This window comes from Stegostoma tigrinum, chromosome 1 (genome assembly GCF_030684315.1).
Source record: "Stegostoma tigrinum isolate sSteTig4 chromosome 1, sSteTig4.hap1, whole genome shotgun sequence".
Lineage (NCBI taxonomy): Eukaryota > Metazoa > Chordata > Chondrichthyes > Orectolobiformes > Stegostomatidae > Stegostoma > Stegostoma tigrinum.
Genome location: NC_081354.1, coordinates 123656103 through 123680707, shown reverse-complemented (window position 1 = coordinate 123680707; position 24605 = coordinate 123656103). Strand labels below are relative to the sequence as shown.

At 42.1% G+C, this 24605-nt stretch overlaps 1 protein-coding gene across 3 annotated transcripts in view; it reads left to right on the top strand.

Moving 5' to 3' along the window:
• Window positions 1-24605, top strand: part of LOC125459762 (uncharacterized) — a 119527-nt gene that overhangs the window by 45650 nt on the left and 49272 nt on the right. For 2 of the 3 annotated variants that reach the window (XM_059648356.1, XM_048546581.2), the window contains exon 5: window positions 14969-15082. The exons of the other annotated variant lie outside the window; for it this stretch is intronic. In XM_059648356.1, coding sequence (XP_059504339.1) covers window positions 14969-15082 — 114 coding nt within the window. The remainder of the gene's footprint in view (window positions 1-14968; window positions 15083-24605) is intronic. 3 annotated transcript variants of the gene reach the window in all.

Genomic DNA, 24605 nt, shown 5'->3' with positions numbered 1-24605 from the left:
TATTTGCGATGGGACGCTGAGCCAGCATTTATTGCTTATCCCTAGTTGCCGTTGAGAAGGTGTTTAGTAAGCTGCTGTTGAAATGCTGCAGCTCGTGCGCTGTAGGTGAACCCACAATCTGAATGGGGAGGGAATTCCAGGAATTTGACCCAGTGAAATGGAAGGAACAGCGATATATTTGTAAATCAGAATACTGTGTGACTCGAAGGGGAACTTACAGGTGTTCCCCTGTACACTCTGCCCTTGTCCTTCTAGATGGTAGTGACGGTGGTTTGGAAGGTGATGTCTAAGAGGCCTTGATGGATGCATGATGGATGCAGTGTATCTTGTAATATTACAAAGTGCAGCTATTGATTGGCAGTGATAGATGGAATGTATGTTAGTGGATTTTCTACATATCAAGTGGGCTGCTTTGAACTGTTTGATGCCAAGCTCCTTGGGTGTTGTTGGGGCTGCACGCATCCAGGAAAGTAGGGAGTATTCCATCACACTCTTGAGTTGTTCCTTATAGACAGTGGAAAGGCTTTGGGAGTCAGGCGATGAGTTACTCACTGCAGGATTACTAGTCTCTGACTCGCTCTCGTAGCCACTATATATATGTCGCGAGTCCAATTCAGTTTCTGGTCAATGGTAAACCACACCCCACCCCCGGAAGTTTATAGTGATGGTGACAACATTGAATGTAAAGGAGCAATGGTTAGATTCTTTCTTATTGAAGATAGTTATTGCTTGGCATTTGTGTGGTACAAATGTTTGTTGCTGATTGTTAACTTGATATGGCCTGTGCCAGTCAAAGCAAGTTTGTAAACAAGGTCACTGACCTGAAATCTTAACTCTGTTTCTCTTGCATAGATGCTGCCAAGCTGACAGTATTTATGCAAACCGCAACATTTTCAGTTTTATTTAAGTTGCAAAAATCAAAGGTGAAAATATTTGTGTTCTGTATTATTTTCGTGCCTTAGGGGATTGTCTTAATATTTCAAAACTTGGAAAGTGAATGAATAATCAAGCTTTGAATTTATATGGTATAGTTTTTATGATTATGAACATTTAAGTTTCTTAAAATCTGGATATAGACTCACTAATTGTTAAAGAGCACAGAAGGTAGGAATGCAAAGTCAAGAACTCATCCAGTGATGGTGAAATCATTAAAGGGTGGTACCTATCAACACAAGTCTGAACAGTTTGGGAGAGGAGGCCGATTTGTGGGAAGATGGTGTAATTCTGTTCTAATCCTTCAAAAGAGCCAAGTGCAGTTTGGTTTTGATTGTTGAACACTGTGAGGGCAAGATATCTCAATATGGATGGATTCCAGTTACCCCCTTGTTTTCTGAATTTCCTCTCCAATTGTTGTGTCTTGGTGCATCTGACTTTGAGAAATTATCTTCTATGGACATAACCAGTAACTCGTTTATTATATAAAGCACTTATATACAGCTTTACAAAAGTATATTTTACTCTGCTATTGCCATGATCATACTCTCATGAGTCTTTTTAGTCACATGTTCTCTTGCATCATCAATATGATTATATTCACATCCTCAGACGTTAGCCCTTTCAAAATACAACACCACAATTTTGATGGTTACGAAGGCTGCTCTTCCCTCACCTAGTTGCTTTCTAATGCCTATTGTTCCCTGGACTGCATTCTCAGTACTCTCAGATCCCAAAAACATCCCCAATGCCCTGGGTACATAGGACATTATTTCCTGCCCCCAAATTCTGTACAGACCTTAGGACACATTCAATATGCTCCCACGCCTTGCAACTGCTGATGCTGTAAAATGAATCGCTCTCCATGCAACAATAGCAGAGCAACTCTTATCCAGGGAGAACTGACGAGATGCAGGGACCTTTTGGAGCCACTAGCTTTGCTGGAAAATATTAGTTTGGCCTGAACCTTAAGTGCTCCTGCCAATCTCAGAGACAACTGACAACCTTATGAAAGTCTGTTTAGTATGATTCACTGTGAACAGCATCATGGGAGACCGACTGATATGCGAATGATATATATCTTATAGCAATGCTATTGTTAGAAAAAGTAGCCTCTGTGTTCAAGTTAACTGCCAAATTCAGTTATAAAGTAAAAATTCTGACCTGTAACCTAATGTTTATGTTGAAGGAATGTGACACCACTGTAAACTGAGTCACTTTAATCCTAATTTTACAGCTAATTTGGACAATGTGCGAAGCCCTTTAGGAGTGGATATGATTGAACGCTCAAAATATTTGGCCAGTGTATTTTTCGTGACTCATTCAAGGAGAAAATTATGTTGCATATTTAATTTTGAAACTTTGGGTGAAAATTATGGGTGTGGACTGCTTCCCCTCAATCACCCCCCCCCCCCACAGTAATGCCCACTAGACTAGAAATTGGATTAGAGACTGAGCTGTGGAGTGAAAGGCGAGATTGCTATGGGCAGCACTGACAACGTGAAAATGAGAGTTGAGTGCAGAGTAGCGATCCTGAGTATCCTGGAGTGAGGTAAGTCAAAGGCATAGTTAGTGCGGAAGATTTGCCACTTTATGGAAGGGGACAAGGCAATATGTTGGTTTTGAAGTAAGAGGGTGCCCCAAATTGGGCAAAGTGCGTCCCCCAAAGATTTTTCTCTTTTCCTTCCTGTTGTTTCAAAAAAAAGCTTTGACAAAGTAACAGTAAGCTTTGCATAAAAAGAAGAGAAATGGTATTCAGAATTGTTCTGATTGATTTTACCATCACCTAACAAATTTCTTTTTGCATGAGGAACATTGTTTTCCTGTACATCAAAATTTTACAATTTGATATCAGTTTCTGAATGTCTGCATTGATTTGTTTCATGAGAAAGTTTAAAGACATTTGTATTCTAACCGTTAATTCATATGTCATTACATTTATGGAATGACAGCGAGTTACAGAATTATTGATTTTTCTTCAAAGCCTTTTTGGATGTTTAATTGCAGACCACATTGAAAAGTTGAGTAATTAAGGTCTTCATGGGTAGAACTTTCTGTGAATCATGAGTTTGTTCACAAAGTGTGTTTGATTCCAGAAATGCTTCAGTTTAGATAAAATGTGACGCAAAGATTCAACAGTGAGTGGGTGTTGACATTTTTAGATTGTGGAGTTTATGTTTACAGCAGTTGAGTAAAAATGTGATTTTGGCCAGTGTTTCATCAGCTTTGAAGTCAAGAGCACTTTGCACTGTAGACTGCAGTCCTAAAGCTGGATGATGTTGTAGAACTCACCCAATAATAAGTGCCTTGAGTTTGAAAGATGTTTATAAAAAATAACTTAGGATTAAGGTGACTCAGTTTACAGTGGTGTAAAAAATAACTTCTTATAAATTAAAATACAGCCAGTTTTTAATTGTACATTGATATGCAATGAAGATGTAGGATGATCTCAGAGGTTTAACAATGTAAAATTTTGCAAATATTTAAAAACAGTCTTACGTCCTCACTTCAATCCTTTCTCCAAGTTATGCATTAGCAATCCTTGCGAAATAGAGAAGTGCATCAACAAACTTCAATAACCATCATAAAAGCTGAAAGAACTGCAGACGCTGTAAATTAGGGACAAAAACAGAAGTTGCTGGGAATGCTCAGCAGTTCTGGCAGCATCTGTGAAGAAAAAAATCAGAGTTCACGTTTCAGGTCTAGTTCTGAGGAAAGGTCACCAGACCCAAAATGTTAACTCTGATTTTTTTCTTCACAGATGCTGCCGGACCTGCTGAGCATTTCCAGCAACTTCTGTTTTTGTTCCAGTAATCGTCATCTATTCTTCTGTTTTCTTCCTCACCTTGTCTCTTGTCTGTTGTATTAGTTTGAGTTAAAGGATTCCATTGGTTAAAGGAAATAGGGAAGCACGTTGTAGATGTCCTAAATGTAATCTTTAAGAGTTCCCTCAATCCAGGAGTCGTCCCTCTGGATTGGAAAATTCCACAAGTCACTGCATTTTATAAGAAGAGTGAAAGAGGGAAACCAGGGAAATATGGATCAGTTAGCCTAACATCTGTGGTGGGGAAATTGCTGGATTCGATAATTCAGGATTGAAAATTTTCAGTTTATCATGGAGAGCCAACATGTATTCATGACAGGGAGGTCAAGCCTGATAAATCTCATTGAATTTTTGAAGAGTTGTCTAAGATAGTGGACAGGGAAATGTGTATCAATGTTCTGGATGTGAGTTTGCTCGCTGAGCTGGAAGTTTTGTTTTCAGACGTTTCGTCACCATTCTAGGTAACATCATCAGTGAGCCTCCGACGAAGCACTGGTGTTATGTCCCGCTTTCTATTTATCTGTTTAGGTTTCCTTGGGTTGGTGATGTCATTTCCTGCATTGGTGATGTCATTTCCTGTTCTTTTTCTCAGAGGGTGGTAGATTGATTTGGAGCCAATGTGTTTGTTGATGGAGTTCCAGTTGGAATGCCATGCTTCTAGGAATTCTTGTGTGTGTCTCTGTTTGGCTTGTCCTAGGATGGATGTGTTGTCCCAATCAAAGTGGTGTCCTTCCTCATCTGTATGTAAGGATACTAGTGATAGTGGGTCATGTCGTTTTGTGGCTAGTTGATGTTCATTATCCTGGTGGCTAGCTTTCTGCCAGTTTGTCCAATGTAGTGTTTGTCACAGTTCTTGCAAGGTATTTTGTAGATGACGTTCATTTTGCTTGTTGTCTGTATAGGGTCTTTTAAGTTCATTAGCTGCTGTTTTAGTGTGTTGAGGGGTTTGTGGGCTACCCTGATGTCAAGGGGTCCGAGTAGTCTGGCAGTCATTTCGGAAATGTCTTTGATGTAGGGGAGAGTGGTTATGGTTTCTGAGCCCGTTTTGTCTGTTTGTTTGGGTTTATTGCTGAGGAATCGGCGGACTGTGTTCATAGGGTACCCATTCTTTTTGAATATGCTGTATAGGTGATTTTCTTCTGCTCTGCATAGTTCCTCTGTGCTGCAGTGTGTGGTGGCTCGTTGGAATAATGTTCTAATGCAGCTTCGTTTGTGGGTGTTGGGATGGTTGCTCCTGTAGTTCAGTATTTGGTCCGTATGTGTTGTTTTCCTGTAGACGCTGGTTTGAAGTTCCCCATTGGCTGTTCGCTCTACCGTGACATCTAGGAATGGCAGTTTATTGTTGTTTTCCTCCTCTTTTGTGAATGTTATGCCAGTAAAGGGTATTATTGATGGTCTTGAAGGTTTCCTCTGATTTGTTTTGTTTAGTGATGACAAAGGTGTCATCCACGTAGCGAACCCAAAGTTTGGGTTGGATGATTGGCAGAGCTGTTTGTTCGAGTCTCTGCATTACTGCCTCTGCTAAGAACCCTGATATCGGAGATCCCATGGGTGTACCGTTGGTTTGCCTGTAGGTTTTGTTATTGAAAGTGAAGCGGGTGCTTCTACGGACTACCAAAAATTCACAAACCAGGAGCCCCCCTCAGACCCATAGTGTTGCTACCTGGAACACCAACCTACAGATTAGCCAAGGAACTACACCAAAGACTAAAACACCTAGTAGAAGACTCCCAACACTCCATTTGCTCCACCCAAGAATTCCTGAACACCATCAAAGACACCAAGATAGAAGAGGATGAAATAATGGTCTCCTTTGACGTAACAGCCCTGTTCACATCCATCAACATCAACCTGGCCAAAGAAACACTGACAACACTATTAGAAGAACCAAAGACACATACACCAGACACCACCAACCTCATCAGCAAGGACAACATCAAGCTAGTGGACCTATGCCTCACCACCCACTTCACTTTCAATAACAAAACCTACAGACAAACCAACGGTACACCCATGGGATCTCCGATATCAGGGTTCTTAGCAGAGGCAGTAATGCAGAGACTCGAACAAACAGCTCTGCCAATCATCCAACCCAAACTTTGGGTCCGCTATGTGGATGACACCTTTGTCATCACTAAACAAAACAAATTAGAGGAAACCTTCAAGACCATCAATAATACCCTTTACTGGCATAACATTCACAAAAGAGGAGGAAAACAACAACAAACTGCCATTCCTAGATGTCACAGTAGAGCGAACAGCCAATGGGGAACTTCAAACCAGCGTCTACAGGAAAGCAACACATACGGACCAAATACTGAACTACAGGAGCAACCATCCCAACACCCACAAACGAAGCTGCATTAGAACATTATTCCAACGAGCCACCACACACTGCAGCACAGAGGAACTACGAAGAGCAGAGGAAAATCACCTAATATAGTGTATTCAAAAAGAATGGGTACCCTATGAACACAGTCCGCCGATTCCTCAGCAACAAACCCAAACAAACAGACAAAACGGGCTCAGAAACCATAACCACTCTCCCCTACATCAAAGACATTTCCGAAATGACTGCCAGACTACTCAGACCTCTTGGCATCAGGGTAGCCCACAAACCCACCAACACACTAAAACAGCAGCTAATGAACTTAAAAGACCCTATACAGACAACAAGCAAAACGAACGTCATTTACAAAATACCTTGCAAGAACTGTGACAAACACTACTTTGGACAAACAGATAGAAAGCTTGCCACCAGGGTACATGAACATAACTAGCCACAAAACGACATGACCCAAAATCACTAGTATCCTTACGTACAGATAAGGAAGGATACCACTTTGATTGGGACAACACATCCATCCTAGGACAAGCCAAACAGAGACACACACAAGAATTCCTAGAAGCATGGCATTCCAACTGGAACTCCATCAACAAACACATTGGCTCCAAATCAATCTACCACCTTCTGAGAAAAAGAACAGGAAATGACATCACCAACGCAGGAAATGACATCACCAACCCAAGGAAACCTAAACAGATAAATAGAAAGCGGGACATAACACCAGTGCTTCGTCGGAGGCTCACTGATGATGTTACCTAGAATGATGACGAGACGTCTGAAAACTAACCTTCCAGCTCAGTGAGCAAACTCACATCCAGAACCTCAACCTGAGCTACAAATCTTCTCAAAACTCATGTATCAATGTTGTTTATATGGACTTCTAGAGGCAATTGATGAAATCCCACATGAGAGCTTGTTAACTATGGTAAAGCCCATGGAATTGAGGGCAAGCTATAGATATAGCCGGCAAAATGGTGAAGTGGTAGGTGACATAAAGTAGGAATAATGGATGGGTACTCAATTTGGCAAGATGTGAACTGTGTTATACCACAATGCTCTGTATTAGGGTCTGAGTTATTCGCAGTATTTATTAATGACTTGAACAGTGGCATAGAATGTTATAAATCCAAATTTGCTGATGAAACGAAGTTAGGTAGCATTATAGCATAGATAATAGCATAAAATTACAAAGCGGTATTGATAGACTAAATGAATGAACAAAGCTGTAGCAGATAGCACTGAATATAAGGAAGTGTGTGTTATCCATTTTGGATCAAAAAAGGATAGATCAGTGTCCTTTCTAGATGCCATGAAGTTAATAAGTGAAATGTCCAAAGAAATTTGGAAGTTCAGTTTTGTAGATCTTTAAAATGTTACAAGCAGGCATAGAAAGTAATCAAGATAGCTAATGGAGCGCTGCCCTTCACATCTGGGGGACTGGAGATGATGACGCCAAAGTTATGCTGTGGCAGTACAAAACCCTGGTTAGATCCCACTTGGAGTACTGTGAGCAGCTCCGGGCACTACACCTTAGGAAGGACACATTGGTCTTGGAGACAGTACAATGTATGTTTATAAGAACGATACCTGGACTTCAGCAGTTAAGTTATGAGGAGAGATCATTCTCATTGGGCCTGTTTTCTCTAGAATTTAGAAGGTGATCTGATCTGTCTTCAAGATTTTAACAGGAAGAGACAGGACACATAAAAATAAACTATTTCCACTGGTTTAGAATTCTAAAACGAAGGGGGCATTCAGGAGAGATGTTAGGAAGCACTCCTATACACAAAGGGCGGTAGATATTTGGAACTCTCTTCCTCAAATGACAGTTGTGCTGAGCCAGTCATTCATTTTAAATGTGAGACAGATAAGTTCTTTCTAAGCAAAAGTGTGTTACGGGAAATGGGCCAAAGCAGGTATACAGTGGTAGGTCCCAGATCATCCATGATCTTACTGAGTGGTGAAATAGGTTTAAGGGGCTGAATGGCCTACTCCTGTTCCAATATTCCAGTGGTTTCAACAAAATTCAGTCTAATTTGCTCTGCACCTGCTAAAGTATCATTCTGGAGAAAAAAGGCCATTCAGCTTAATTGGGAGGAAGTAAATGGCTCATCTGGCACAAACGTAGTATCCCTAGGGGTCTCAAGTTTGAGTCCCACCTCCTGCAGTGGTATGCAGTAACATTTCCAAGCATTGATTAGAAAATATCTGCCCTGAGGAGTTCCTGCTTTATTATCCTGAGACTGAGAAGGTTATACAGAAACAACCACAAGTGTCCTAATTGTCCTAGGTATGACTCCAACTAGCAGAGAGTTTCTTCCCAATTGCCATTGAGTCTAATTTCGGTAAAATATTACCTTGATATAAGGATTAATCGCTGTCACCTCACCTGTTGTGTTTAGCACTTTTGTTCATGCTTGGACCAAGGCTGCAGTCAATTAGGAGCTATGTAGCTATGACAAACCCAAACTGTGTGCCAGTGAGAAATTTTATTACTGAGGAAGTTCCTTGTGATAGCACCATCAGGAACACTTTCCACATACACTTTAAAGTATACTTCTTATCCTTCCAAAATTTATTATACCACACTTCCCAGCACTACATTTCATTTTACACCTCATAGCACAACTTGTTAATCAGTCCACAGATTTATTGAGGATGGTTGCACTGGCTTTCATGATGAACCATGGCCTTTACTTTTGCATTGTCTGTACATTTCAGAATTGTCTTTCCTTTCTGAGTCTATATCATTTGTACAGACATAACAGCAGCAGCCTTAAGAAATAAACCCTAGGTTGACATCTCTGCAGTCCAAAAATCCTCTGTTAAGCGCAATCTTCTTTTTGTTTCATAGTCAATGTCCACACTACTCCCTCTGATACTGTGATCCTTAATTCTACCAACATACTTCGTATTTATATCCAATACTTTTCCCTTATCAACTCATTGTTTCTTTGAATGATGCTTCCTGCAATTTAAACAAAATGAAAGAAGTTCGACATCTTTAATTATGAATCCTGTTTCATATTTGGAAAGATTTTAACATCAACTGCCCTATGAAGGACTTCACATTTGGCATTGGAACACTATTTGTTGTTTGTAACAGTTGTTCAGTCTTGTGCAGTTGTTAAAGATCAGAACATTACTCTCTTAATTTTTCCAAAAAGGGATTGATTCTGTTTTTGAATTTATATATGTTTCTAACAGCATTACATCTGCCAGGATATTATTTGTACGTAATGCATAAGCTAATAAGTTGACATTTGGAATCTGTAAGTTCATTGAATAACGATCTTGGAATGAATATACTTTCTGGGTAATCTTTGATTATTTTTAATATCCGTAAAATATCATCCATGAATACCTTTTACCTCTCCTGAGAACTGAGATTGAATTGGGTTAGTATTGTAGTGACTTTTTAAAAAAAACTAAGTAAACAAAGAGCCTGTATTTAAACAGCACTGACCTGAAAGCAACTGTATAATTTGCCCACAGGTTTCCCTTCTGGTGACTCAGCATACAGATCTGTTTCCATATCATGTTAGAGGCATTGAATAACTCATTTCTGTAAAATCTGCCCATTTTACCTGATCAATATAGTTCCAGTGTAAAATTTTATCTTTCATGATTGTACATCATCAATTGCAGACACTTGACTCATTATTTTCCAAACATTAAAATCTAAAGATTGAAAATCAATGGTTGTATGTGTGTGATATGTTGACTGCATATTTAGCAGGTGAAGATCTCTGCAGGGTAATGCAAGCAGCAAATATTTTGTAAAGTACATTTCTCCCCAGAAGAACTCAACTAGATTATTTATCTTTCACTTGAGTTCTTACTTGTCTTCCCTTTGAATCTTGGCTCTTACCCAGGGTGATAATGGATGTCTTGGTTGTCATCTTACAAAATTCAATTTCAATTCCTTTCCTACAATATGGTTTGGAACTGTCCCAGTAGATTGGAGTCTGCCAAATGTGACCACAATATTTACAATTGGAGGGAAGGAGAATACAGGGAATTACAGACTGGTGAGCACAACATCAGTAGTAAGTAAAATAAGAGGGTTTCTAATAAAGACTGCAACAGCAGGACGCTTGGAAAATATCAAAGGATTAAACAAAATGAACAAAGTATTATTAAGGGGAAATCATGTTTGACAAATCTGCTGGAGATGTTTGAGAATGTAACTACAGGAATAGATGAGGAGGGTGTGGTTTATCTGGATTGTCAGTGGGTACGAGGCTCTTGTGCAAAGTCAAAGCTCATGGGAATGGGAATTGTATACTGGCATGAATTGAGAATTACTTAGCAGACAGGAAACATCCTCTCTGATGAAGGGCCTGGGCCCGAAATGTCAGCTTTTGTGCTCCTGAGATGCTGCTTGGCCTGCTGTGTTCATCCAGCTCCACACTTGGTTATCTAGGAAACAGAGAATAAATTTTTTTTTGCAGTTGAAGGCAGTGACTAATAGGATGACAGAGGGACCAGTGCTTGGGCTCCAGCTATTTTCAGTACATATTAATAATTTGGATAAGGGAATTAAATGTGAAATTTCAAAGTTTGCTGACAACACAAAATTAGGAAAAAATGTGACTGGTGAGAAGGAAATAAAGAGGTTTTAAGGCGAATTAAACAGGTTGAGTGAATGGGCACATACATAGCAGATGCGAATAACTGTGGAGTTATCCACTTCAGTAGGAAAAACAGAATGGCAGAGTATTATTTAAGTGGTGTTAGGTTGGAAAATGCTGATGTTAAAAAGGCTACTGGCATTTGCAGCCAGGAGTGAGCAAGACAAGTAGTGTGTTAATCTTCATCACAACAGTGTTTGAGTACAGAAACAAGGATATCTTGCTACAGCTGCGGTAATGTGCTCAGTTTTGGCCTCATTGTCTCAGAAATGATAGACCATGGACAGACTTTAACAAAGCTTTACTACACTATTTCCTGGGAGGACAGGTTTGTTGTGTTGGGAGAGATTGGGTCAACCTGGCCTGAATCCATTGGAGTTCAGAGGAATGAGTTCAGAGGCAGCTCACATAAAATGTATAAAGTTTTGCGAGGGCTGGACAGACCGATGCAGGGATAATGCTTCCCTTGGCCTGGGAATCTAGAACGAGGGTCACAGTCTCAAAATACAGGGGAGACGTTTATGGCTGAGGTGAGGAGAGATTCCTTCACTCAGATGGTGGTGACACTGTGGAATAATGTACCTCAGAAGACTGTGGAGACAAAGTCACCTAATATATTTAAGAAAGAATTAGTTTGATTTCTGACAATAAATGCAGCAAGGAGTATGGTGTTGAGATACTCTTCCATCCTTCATGAGGTCAGAAGTGCGGATGTTTGCTAATGAGTGCACAGCAATTATTGTGACTCCTTGGATACTGAAGCAGCCCATATTCAAATGCAGTAAGTCCTGACCAGGCTTGGGCTAACAAAAAGCGAGTAATATTCATGCCGCACAAAGTGCCAGGTTTGCGCCAACTCCAACTAGACATGATCTAACAGTTTACCCAAGATATACATTGGGATCACTATCACTAAATCCTACTATCAACATCCTATCATACAAAAGGACAAAGAAGAAACCATTCTGCAACTTAAGCCTGCGCTGCTATTCAACAGGATCATGGCTGATCTGATATTCCTCACATCCACTTTCCTGCCTTCTCCCCGTAACCCTTGATTCCCCTACTGATCAAGAATCTATCTCAGCCTTAAATAAACACAAGTACCCTGCCTCCACAGCTCTCTGTGGCAAGGAGTTCCAAAGATTTCACAACCTTCTGAGAGAAGAAATTCCTCCTCATCTCAGTCTTAAATCAGCGCCCCTTTAGTCTGAGATTATGCCCTCTGGTCCCAGACTCTCCCATGAGGCGAGCCACCCTCTCAGCATTTACTCTGTCAAGTCCCTTAAGAATCCTGTATGCTTCCACAAGATCACCTCTGATTCTTCTAAACTCCAGTGTTAACCTTTGCTCATAAGACAATCCCTTCATACTGGGGACCATCCTAGCAAATCTTCTCCGAATTGCCTCCAATGAAACTTTATCTTTCCTGAAATAAGGAGACCAAAACTGCTCACAGTACTGTAGATGTGATCTCACCAGCACCTTATACAGTTGCGGAAAGACTTCCCTACTCCTATAGTCTAACTCCCTTGAAATAAGGGCTAACATTCCATTGGTTTTCCTGATTATCTGCTGTAGCTGTGTCCTCGCTTTCTGAGTTCCTGGGACTGAACTGGACTAGCTATTCTTAAACTGTGGCTGCAAGAGCAGGTCAGAGGCTTGTAATTTTGCAATGCATAATGCACCTCTGACTCCCCAGAGTGCTACAGACCAAATGGACTACTTCTGCTCCAATATTCTCTTTATACCATCTACCAGGCATAAGTCAGAAGTGCGACTGAATATTGCCTACTTGCTTTGATGGATGAAGCTACAACAATTTTGAAGAAGTCAGGACAAAGCAGCCTACTTCGTGAACGCCACATCCTCAAACATCTACTCCCACCACCACTGATGCTCAGCAACAGCAGTGTGAGGCATCTACAAGATGCACTGCAAAAATTCACCAAAGCTCCTTAGACATCACCTTCCAAACCTATGACCACAACCATCTGGATGGACAAGGGCGGCAGATACTTGGGAACGCCACCCCCTGCAAGTTCTGCTCCAAGCCGCTCATAATCGTGACTAGAGAATACATCACCGTTCCTTCATTGTCACTGGGTCAAAATCCTGAAGTTTCCTTCCTAATTACATTCCCTACAGCAAATGGACTGCAGTAGTTCAAGAGGGCAACTCACTACCTTTTAATGGGCAATTGTGCTGGCCTAGTCAGTGATAAATTATTTTGATAAATTACTTCCCATTCTAGCAATGAATAGAAGAAGATGGAGGTTTAGTCATGATCGTATTAGGTGGTGAAACACACTTGGTTGGCTAAACGGCTTACCCTTGTTTCTATATTTCGGTGCTTCTATCCCTCACTTTCTATTTCGAGTGGTTCGTTAAATTGGCTGGGTGGCTGGTTTGCAGTGCGGTGATTCCAACTGCATGGGTTTAATTCCTGTACTGGCAGAGGTCACCATGAACATCTGTGCCTTCTCAACCTCAATCCTTGCCTGAGGTGTGGTGATCCTCATATTCAGCTCAAATTTCTAGAGAGTGCCATATGGTCCTCTTGTGAATGTCACATTACACTCATTTGCTTCTATGAATTATTTCTTTCACTGGAGAGAATAGCAGCGTGATCAATATTTGCCAGATGAAACCTAAAACGAAGGTGTCTTGATTGTGTCATCTACATGACCTCCTTAATGGTATGGTGGTACTGAGCTCTGTCTTTTCAATCAATGGTAAACATGCCCACACTGCTTTTCACTAACAGGATACACAAGTGAGACAACTTTCCTGTGATTAAATGATGCCTATAGGTAATAACACAAATAGAAATGAATTTCCATCTCTTAAAAAGACAGAATGGTATTCAGGGATAGACAGTGCAGGAAATGCATTAAGGAAATAATTAGCCATGATCTAGAATAGCAGCAAAGGCTTGATAGGCTGAATAGCCTACTTATGTTCCTGTATGCTGTACATTGTTGAAAGCTAAGCTTCCAAATGAAGACAATAGAAGTTGTTTCAGAGTCAGATGATAGAGCTCCATTAGAACAGTCCATTGGGTAAGATATATTTTATGAGGAGTAATTTTCTAAATGGATGTTAAATTGCAATGCCCATTTTCCAACATGTACTCCAGACAATTGAAAATTGGCTGGGCTCTTCTAGCTCTCAGGCCAAGTCAGAAAACGGCACAGCTTATAAGGGAGGGAAACTTGGAGCCTGAGAAGATTGGAAAGCTTGTCGGGTCTTCCAGCAATCAGCCAGTTGGATGATACAGGGCTTTCACCTGGAATTTGGACCTGGGGCAAGGAAGTCCTGGCCATCAAGAGCTGCTGACAAATCTAAGGTGGAAGCTCCAGAAGTCCTAACAACTTGATCCCCAGCCACAGGATCCCAGGATGGATTATCACTCCAGGGAAAGCTATTTGACGCTTGGGAGTGGTCTCATGAGATTTGGAAGTAAGGGCAATGGGATATCTCTCAGGCACCATCCCACTTCCCCATGCCCAGTCCATTGATTGTGTAGACATTAAAGCAGATGGAGAGACCCTCCAACTGACATGACAGCCTGTTTGCACTGTTAAGAGGGGACAGTTCTTTCTGGTCTCACCTGGAGTTTAAACAGTTCCAGGCCAGACAGCACAAGTCCCTTACATAGTTCTTAATTGGCTTCTTAAATATTCTAGCGACTGATGGACTAGGACCTTGGGCCACCTGGCCCAGAATTTATTTGAGAAAAAACAGAAAAGTGCCGGTGTTCTGGTCCACCACCATCCTGCCTACTGATGTTTACTTCTCGTCTCTGGGCCTACTACCTCAGATTCTGGAAGATTCCATCCGAGGACTTGGAATGTGCATTTGTGAAATAATTTATTTTATGATATGACATAATGTTAGTGCCCTATCCTGGTTATGATTGGTTATTACTGCAAGCTGCCAGTTAAGTATTTGATAGTTATTTTGAAATAATTTGTGCTGGTGTATCTTTATGGAATTACAGGGTTCAAAATATGGGAGCTTCAGTGTTGCAGTGTTCCATTTTCATTACAAAAGAAATAACTATTTTTAAATTAATTAGGAACTGTTTATTTTCATATAATTTTACGTACAAATGCACAGTCTGACTAAGTATATGAAGTGTAAAATGTAATGCTGAGCTTCTGAAAGTGTGATGTTTGAGCAAATTTTCACATCTTGAAGATTATTTTGCTTTCTTTTCTCGGTAAGGGATGTACTGACTGGAGCTGTGTTCGGTTGCATTGGTGGCGTAATCCTGATATATCTGTCCTATTCATTTTATAAAAAGTGGAGAATGGATGAAAGATTCCGTACATTCTTAAGGTACTAAATTGCCAGATTATTGTATTGTTTTTAAGCTGTTTGACAGTGTTTACTTGAATTTAAGATTTGAAAAGGCCACTGTGAAGGTAACATGTTCTTTATATCCAAAGATTAAGATTAGATTGGATTCCCTACTGTGTGAAAACAGGCCCTTTGGCCCAACAAGTCCGCACTGCCCCTTGGAGCATCCCACCCAGACCCATCCCCCTATAACCCACATACCCCTGAACACTACGGGCAATTTAGCATGGCCGATCCACCTAGCCTGCACAAGTTTGGACTGTGGGAAGAAACCGGAGCACCCGGAGGAAACTCATGCAGACACGGGGAGAATGTGCAAACTCCGCACACACAGTTATCCGGGGCTGGAATCGAACCTGGGTCCCTGGCGCTGTGAGGCTGCTGTGCTAACCACTGAGCCACCGTGCCGCCCCAATTAAGTAGATTTTTATGTAGTAATGAGATGCCCAAATTTTATTCCAGTCCTGCGCTTTCAAATAAAAAAAATGGAATTTGCAACTTCTAACAGCAATTACTCATTAAATAAATATATCCAAGATTCTTGTTTAACTTAAACATTTCAACTCATTGGTTCTATTAACGTGATAACTTGACCACGATTGGAAAGATATTGCTACAACTTCAATAAATATCCTGACCTTCTGCTTCTTGCACTTTCATTTCATTTAATGGAGGGTATGAATGTATGTATAATTCATAGAATGCAAAGTTAATTTCAAGGTAGGAACGTGGTAAAGACTTGCAGCATAATTCTAAACCATAACCGAGAAATCTGAGTGCTTTGTCAATAATTTAAAGTTGAAGACGTACTGATTGATTGATCAATTTATTGCCACATGTACCGAAGTATAGTGAAAAACTTTGTTTATGAGCAGTACAGGCGGACAAGTATGTACAGAACTGAAGTTATAAAAAGACTTAGACAGAGGCATACAGGTTACATAGCACAGGGCGTATGCTAGGCAAGATCAACATGAGCAAAATCAGCATTGTTTGAGGCTAGAGGGCCCTTCCTCACTTTAATGATGACTGGGAAGAAGCTGTTCCTGAACCTGCTGGTGGATATGTTTAGTCTTCTGTATCCTCTGCCTGACAAAGAGTTTGTAGGAGGCCATTACCCGGGGTGCGATGGGTCTTTGATAATTTTGGCAGCCTTTCCATTGGATGGAAGGTTGGCTTCAGTGATGGTCTGGGCTGTGCACACCATCTTCTGTAGTTTCTTACGGTCCTGGGCAGAGCAGGTGCCGTACCAGGCTATTATGCACCCAGACAGTACGCTTTCAATGGTGCATCTGTAGGAGTTGGTGAGGGACCTTATGGACATGCCAAATTTCCTGAGCTGCATGATAAAGAAGAGGCGTTGTTGTGGTTTCTTGACCGTCCTATCTATGTGGGAGGTCAAAGAAACAAAGAAACAAAGAAACCTACAGCACAGGAACAGGCCCTTCGGCCCTCCAAGCCTGCGCCGATCAAGATCCTCTGTCTAACCTGTCATCTATTTTCTAACGGTCTGTGTCCATTTGCTCCCTGCCCATCCATGTACCTGCCCAAATATATCTTAAAAGACGCTAACATGTCTGCGTCTACCACCTCCGCTGGCAACGCGTTCCAGGCACCCACCACCCTCTGTGTAAGGAACTTTCCACGCATATCTCCCTTAAACTTTCCTCCTCTCACTTTGAACTCATGACCCCTAGTAATTGAGTCCCCCACTCTGGGAAAAAGCTTTTTGCTATCCACCAGGGCAGGTCATTCGTTATTGTCACTCTGAGGAACTTGACGCTGTCCACCCTCTCAACCTCAGTTCCATTGATGTAGATGGAGGTGTGCCCTTCTCCTTTCTTTCTGAAGTCAGTGATCTTTAGTTTTGCTGACAGAGAGAGAGAGCTTGTTTTCATTGCACAATGTCACCAAGCCCTCTATCGTCCTTTTGTATTTTGATTCGTCATTGTTAGATATCGTCCTACTGTGGTGATGTCGTCAGCGAACTTGTAGATGGTGCTTGTTCAAAATTTGACAACACAGTCATAGGTGTACAGGGAATCCAGTATTGGGCTGAGGAGGGCTCCAGTGTTGAGTGTTATTGTGGAGGAGGTGCAGTTACCCATCCTCACTGATTGCGGTCTGTGGGTCAGAAAGCTGAAGATCCAGCTACAGAGGGTGGAGCTGAGACCAAGGTCACGGAGTTTTGAGATCAGTCCGAAGGGGATAATGGTATTCAAGGCAGAACCGTAGTCAATCAGCAGGAGACTGATGTAGGTGTCCTTGTTATCCAGATGTTTCAGGGATGAGTGCAGGGCAAAGGATATGGCATCCGTGGTGGACCTGTTTCGTCAGTAGGGGATTGGGACAGGCTGGGAGACTGGAGTTGATGTGGACCATGACCAGCCTCTTGAAGCACTTCATGATTATTGAAGTCAGAGCAATTGGACAGTAGTCATTAAGGCACACTGCACGTGCTTTAGGTACGGGCATGATGGTGGTTTCCTTGAAGCAGATGAGGACTTTGACTTGTAGAAAGGGCAGGTTGAAGATGTCAGTGAATACCTCCGCCACTTGGTCCACACAGGATCTGAGTGCTCAGCCGGGGACACCGTCTGGGCCTATTGCTTTGCTTGGGTTGATTCCCAGGAAGACTGATCTGACACCTGCAGCGGTGAGCGAGGGTACAGGTGTGTCTGGGGCTGTCGGCGCAGACGTTGCCATGCTGGTGGTATTCTGCTCCAACCAAGCATGGAGAGCATTGAGCATGTCCGGGAGGCATGTGTCTTTGTCTGTTATCTTGTCCGCTTACCTTGCAATGTTGTTAAAAACTGATCCAACAGATGACAAGAAATGATCGATATCAGAAATAGGAGAAGTTTGTACTTCTGTTTCTCATATTTCAAAAGGACCAGGTTTTCACTGTAGAAGCTGAAAGCTTGAGTGGGGAGATCTCCTGGCTCTGAGAGTCATAGAATCATACATCACAGAAACAGACCCTTTGGTCTAATTTGGCAGACTTAACTCCTGATTATTGAAGGGAATTGAGTCTGTGTGTGAGTGATTAATTGTCCAGGAAAAGAAAGTAGATTAAATGGCAGATCAGCAATAAAGAATGTTTAAAAATGAATTGGATAAGGTACTTAACAAGGAGTAAAAATGTGCATTCAAGGTAATGCCCAAGCAAAAGGCAAATAAGTGAGAAACAAAATGCAACTTAAGGAGAGACATATAATATAGCATCAGGTATAAAAGAGGAAATTATACCCAATACTTAAAAAGGGAGGAAAATTTGAGATCAGAAATATTGAGATGGAAGTGTGAAAAGAAGATTTACAGCAGAACTAATGAGAAAAGGGGGCTTTTCTAAGCTCAGACATGAAAGTCCAGTTAAAAGAGGGGTATGATAACCTGGTCTCAAAGCAGACTGTTGTACATGAAGCGAGAAAATGGTGGAGATGCCTCTGTGTTTTCCACATTTTCTATTGTAGAAGGTAAAAATGTGATTGTGGGGATGGAACCCTCACTGTTGTTGTCACTCTGCATTGCAAACTGGTTGCTGGAAAAGCTCAGCAGGTCTGGCAGCATCTGTGGAGGAGAAAACAGAGTTAGCGTTTCTGGTCTGGTGACCCTTCCTCAGAACTGGACATTGTAAACTAGTCATCCAGGCAATTGATCTAGCCAGCCCCTACTCAGAATAAAGAAATGTGTCCAGCAAGAAATTATGTCTTAATTAATTTTAATTCCACAGAGTTAATATGTTTGGTTGACATTACTATCAACTTAGCAAGGCACCTGGGATAGCCAGTTTCTGGAAAGGGCAGGTAGAAGTTAATTTCTTTAAATGAATCACAGCAGGTGGAGGAAGAGAATGCCATGAACGTGGAATGTATGTATAAGGTGATATTGAGAAGGTACCACATATCAGAAATATAACGAGAATGAATGGACATGGTATTAAGGCCAGTGTAATTATTCACACGTGGTGACAACTTGTGGATAGAACGGTGGAAGAAAAGTTTTTTTTCAGATTGGCAGGATTTGAGAAATCGTGTGTCTCATTAAAGTTTCTTTACTATATTCATTGTTTAAATTCTTTTTAAAGGATGTAGGCATTACGGACTCGGCCAGCATTTGTTGCCCTCTTTCCAATTACCTTTGAATTTAATGGTTTACTAAGAGGGCAGTTAAGAGCCAACCACATTTCAGTGCGCCTGAAATCAAAGCAGATAAGGATTCAGATTTATTTTCCCAAAGAGATTCATGGTTACCATTCCCGAGACTAGCTTTTAATTCCAAATTTTTCTTTATTAATTAACTGAAATTTATGGCCCAAGAACATTAGCCTGGATATTTGAAATTATTAATCTCATAATTTTACCACCAGCAATACCGTCACCCTCTCATACATGATATAGGAACAAAGGGATGGCATCAAAGTTAGCTGTGTGTGAAACTTTATGGGAGACAGAGTGAGCAGAAAGTTTGAAGATAATGTTCAATGGTGGGAAATATAAAGTCGTATTTTTGTCGGGCACTGGAGAGTGAAGAACATGAAATTTAAATATACTCTCCCATAGAAGGATTGTGAGCTGAGAGATGTCCAAGTGAAGAGATATGGAGTAAACTAATGGTATCTGATTGGTTATTGGCTAGAAAACTGATGGAGGTCAATTGCAGGCAAAATTGGGTGAGACGTAAAATGGGTGGATGATCTAATCACACCAGTTTTCCACTGACAGGAAAAGGTTCCATTTCGGCCACACTGATCACCATCATCATCATAGAATCCTTACAGTGTCGAGACAGGCCCTTCGGCCCAACAAGGTCACACCAACTCGTATAACCCACCTAATCTACACACCCCTGAACACTATGGGCAATTTAGCACGGCCAATCCACCTAACCTGCACATGTTTGTACTCTGGGAGGAAACCCAAGCAAACACAGGGAGAATGTGCAAACTCTACGGAGACAGTCGCGTGAGGGTGGAATCAAACCCAGGTCCCTGGCGCTGTGAAGCAGCATTGCTAACCACTGAGCTACTCACTGGGTATTTTCCCCAGAATTTTCACTATTAACGGGGACAAAGCAGATTCTGATTTCTGTATATGAGACACAAAATATAAAAGCGAAAGTCATGAATTTGGACAAACACTTATTTCTACTATCAGAGATAATGGGAACTGCAGATGCTGGAGATTCCAAGATAATAAAATGTGAGGCTGGATGAACACAGCAGGCCAAGCAGCATCTCAGGAGCACAAAAGCTGACGTTTCGGGCCTAGACCCTTCATCAGAGAGGGGGATGGGGGGAGGGAACTGGAATAAATAGGGAGAGAGGGGGAGGCAGACCGAAGATGGAGAGTAAAGAAGATAGGTGGAGAGGGTGTAGGTGGGGAGGTAGGGAGGGGATAGGTCAGTCCAGGGAAGACGGACAGGTCAAGGAGGTGGGATGAGGTCAGTAGGTAGCTGGGGGTGCGGCTTGGGGTGGGAGGAAGGGATGGGTGAGAGGAAGAACCGGTTAGGGAGGCAGAGACAGGTTGGACTGGTTTTGGGATGCAGTGGGTGGGGGGGAAGAGCTGGGCTGGTTGTGTGGTGCAGTGGGGAGAGGGGATGCACTGGGCTGGTTTAGGGATGCAGTAGGGGAAGGGGAGATTTTGAAACTGGTGAAGTCCACATTGATACCATATGGCTGCAGGGTTCCCAGGCGGAATATGAGTTGCTGTTCCTGCAACCTTCGGGTGGCATCATTGTGGCAGTGCAGGAAGCCCAGTGCATCCCCTCCCCCCACTGCACCACACAACCAGCCCAGCTCTTCCCCCCCACCCACTGCATCCCAAAACCAGTCCAACCTGTCTCTGCCTCCCTAACCGGTTCTTCCTCTCACCCATCCCTTCCTCCCACCCCAAGCCGCACCCCCAGCTCCCTACTAACCTCATCCCACCTCCTTGACCTGTCCGTCTTCCCTGGACTGACCTATCCCCTCCCTACCTCCCCACCTACACCCTCTCCACCTATCTTCTTTACTCTCCATCTTCGGTCCGCCTCCCCCTCTCTCCCTATTTATTCCAGTTCCCTCCCCCCATCCCCCTCTCTGATGAAGGGTCTAGGCCCGAAACGTCAGCTTTTGTGCTCCTGAGATGCTGCTTGGCCTGCTGTGTTCATCCAGCCTCACATTTTATTAACTTATTTCTACTGATTGTCAAATTAATGACAAGGGGGAGAAGATAAGTATTATGAACAAAAGACAGTGAACATAGAACATAGAACAATACAGCACAGAACAGGCCCTTCGGCCCTCAATGTTGCGCCGACCTGTGAACTAATCTAAACCCCTCCCCCTACACTATCCCATCATCATCCATATGCTTATCCAAGGAGTGTTTAAATGCCCCTAATGTGGCTGAGTTAACTACATTGGCAGGCAGGGCGTTCCACACCCTTACCACTCTCTGAGTAAAGAACCTGCCTCTGATATCTGTCTTAAATCTATCACCCCTCAATTTGTAGCTATGCCCCCCTGTACAAGCTGAAGTCATAATCCTAGGAAAAAGACCCTCACTGTCCACCCTATCTAATCCTCTGATCATCTTGTATGTCTCTATTAAATCCCCTCTTAGCCTCCTTCTCTCCAATGAGAACAGACTGAAGTCCCTCAGCCTTTCTTCATAGGGTCTGCGCTCCAGTCCAGGCAACATCCTGGTAAATCTCCTCTGCACCTTTTCCAATGCTTCCACATCCTTCCTGTAATAGGGCGACCAGAACTGCATGCAATATTCCAAATGAGGTCGCACTAGCGTTTTGTACAGTTGCAGCATGACATCATGGCTCCGGAATTAAATCCCTCTACCAATAAAACCTAACACACCATAAGCCTTCTTAACAGCACTATCAACCTGGGTGACAACCTGCCTGGAGCTAAAATTGTTGCAGCTCAGGCTGGGGAAGTCCCTGAAGTGCTCATTACTTGACCATTTTAAGGCCTCAACTGGGGGTCAATGCAGAAAGCTTGGGCATCTCCACCCAGAACTTAACTCAGACGGAAGCAAGAAGGTGGCAGGGGTCAGGAATGCCACCAGCTTGCCAAATTCAGTGGCCTGCCTGCCTCCAGAGCCAAAAAATCACCCCACCACCTCACAGCTTACTCTCAGGGTAAAATTCATGTTTTAGTGCAGGAAATCAAGCAAAATAACCTCATTCTGAGTTGTTTTAAAATGCCAAAGAAATCCAATAACTCTTCAAATTTAATATCTCCAAATTAGACTCTTCAAATATTAGTTTATAAATGGTTAATGCAATCAAGTGAAACGCCCTCTTCATTATTAGCTTGTTAGCAACTTTACTGAAATATCGGGAAAAAAATAATTGAGCGATGATTTAAAACAATCTTGCTTTTGAATATAAAATACTAGATTTCAGGGTGATTGTTGAGAGCAAAAGCACAAATTTGTTTTAGAGTACATCTGTTGTACTTGTTTTTCTTTTCGCCGAGCACACAAGTTGAATCCAAGAGCTAATATTTCTTGGCAAATTCACTACTGGTGGCACTGTAGTTTAGGGCAGAAACTTTAAAAAAAAAGCCTTTGCTTGCCAATAACAATGACTGGGATGACAGTAAAACACACATTGGTAAAGCAAGCCAGTGTTTGAAATATACACCCACACATTACTTGAGACACACGTATGCGACACGTCACTGTGGATAACCCATACTTTTTCGTCAGCCGGAAACCCATCGCCAGATACAAGTGTCCAAACCAAACGATTACTAATGCTGTGTGTTACTACACAAACAAATAACAGGAAATTATAAACTTGGAGCAATCATATCATTTTCTGAAGTACACAAAAATCATGTTTATACTACCCTTTTCATTAAATTACGATTGAAATATTTACTTAGAAATTTACACAATCAGCCAAAGGCTTCTCAAACTTCTTTGCATAAATACATACACAATTTTAAAATGACTTTGATAAGATGTTTGAGTACAGGCCAGACCATAGAAATCATAGTGTAGATTTTTAAGCAGAGCTAACTGGGAGGTGATGGCTTAGTGGTATTATCACTGGTCTTTTAATCCAGAGACCCAGATAAAGTTTTGGGGACGCGAGTTTGAATCCTGCCATGGCAGATGTTTGAATTTGAACTCAATAAATAAATGGAATTAAGGGTCTAATGTTGACCGTGAACCCGTTGTTAATTATTGGAAAAACCCATCTGGTTCACTAATGCCCTTTAGGGAGGGAAACTACTGTCCTCACCAGGCTGGCCTACATGTGACTCCATACCCACTGGCTGAACCGCCCTCTGGGCAATTAGGGATGAGGAATAAATGCTGCCTGGTCAGCAACACCCTCGTCCCATGAATGAATAAGCCAAAAATAAGTAGCTCAACTAATTCCAATCTGCTGGCCTTTCCCTTATCATTTTATACATGTTCTTTGTAAATATTTATCCAATCTCTTTAAATTATAATATAGTCCTATGCTCAACACTAAACCCCTGTGAAAATTTCTTCTAACAACATTCAGGGATCATCCACAGTGATGTAGGTAACTTTTAATTGCCTCTGGAAATTAGAAACATGCAATAAAAGCTGACTTAGCCAGCAACACCCATATCCCATCAATGAATTTTTTAAAAATCAGCTGAAACCCTGGAGAAATGTTGAAAATGGCAGAATTGGCCATTTCTTTGGGAGTTCCGGCTATTTATACAGTATTGTGATCATTAGAACAGGTGAAATAGCAGGAGATTATTCGGCCCCTGGACGTTGATCCACCATTCAATAAAATCCTGGCTATTTGTGCAGCAACGTCACCGTGCATTCAGGGACACCCTTATGGATTGGATCAGGCTACAAATCTGGCTCTTCACTTGCTGTCATAGTGCTCAGTGGCCCTGAGTCTATCTGGGTGAGTCTTCAATACCAGTTCAGGACTTAGAAAATGGTCAACATGATGGGTAGAGTCAGGATGCTGTCCATCATGCAGGCCATGACACTTCCCAAATTTGGGCTCGTCTCCTCCTGGAATGAGAGAGGGATCCAAATGACAGAAGATGGAAGTGGCCAGTACAGTTATTATGTTTAGTGCAAGTGGGGAGGGGTCCTGAGCAAGTGAGTAGGCAGCACAGAGGGCACACAGAGTTAGTGGTGTTGGGGATTTGGGGTAGGCGTGTTTGAGTGGGGGAAGGTGTTGCAGGCAATATTGAGAGTGGTAGTGCATGAGCCCTGGTGGGAGGTGGGTACAGTAACAGAAGTAGAATGTGAGTTATTGGAGAGAAGATAGTGACACTTTTGCAGGTGGAGTGGAGAAGGTCATTGCCCTTTTTCTTCAGGTACTCAGCATTACTCCAGACAGTTATGGCTGTTTTAACCCGGTGGCAGCCTCAGACTAGGCTGGCAAGGTCTGTTGTCATGGTTTCTAGTGCTGGATCTGGGATAAGAGGAAGTCACATCCTGCCTACAGAGCAAGGTGCCAATTTCCCCATGTCAACCATGTTTGGGATAAG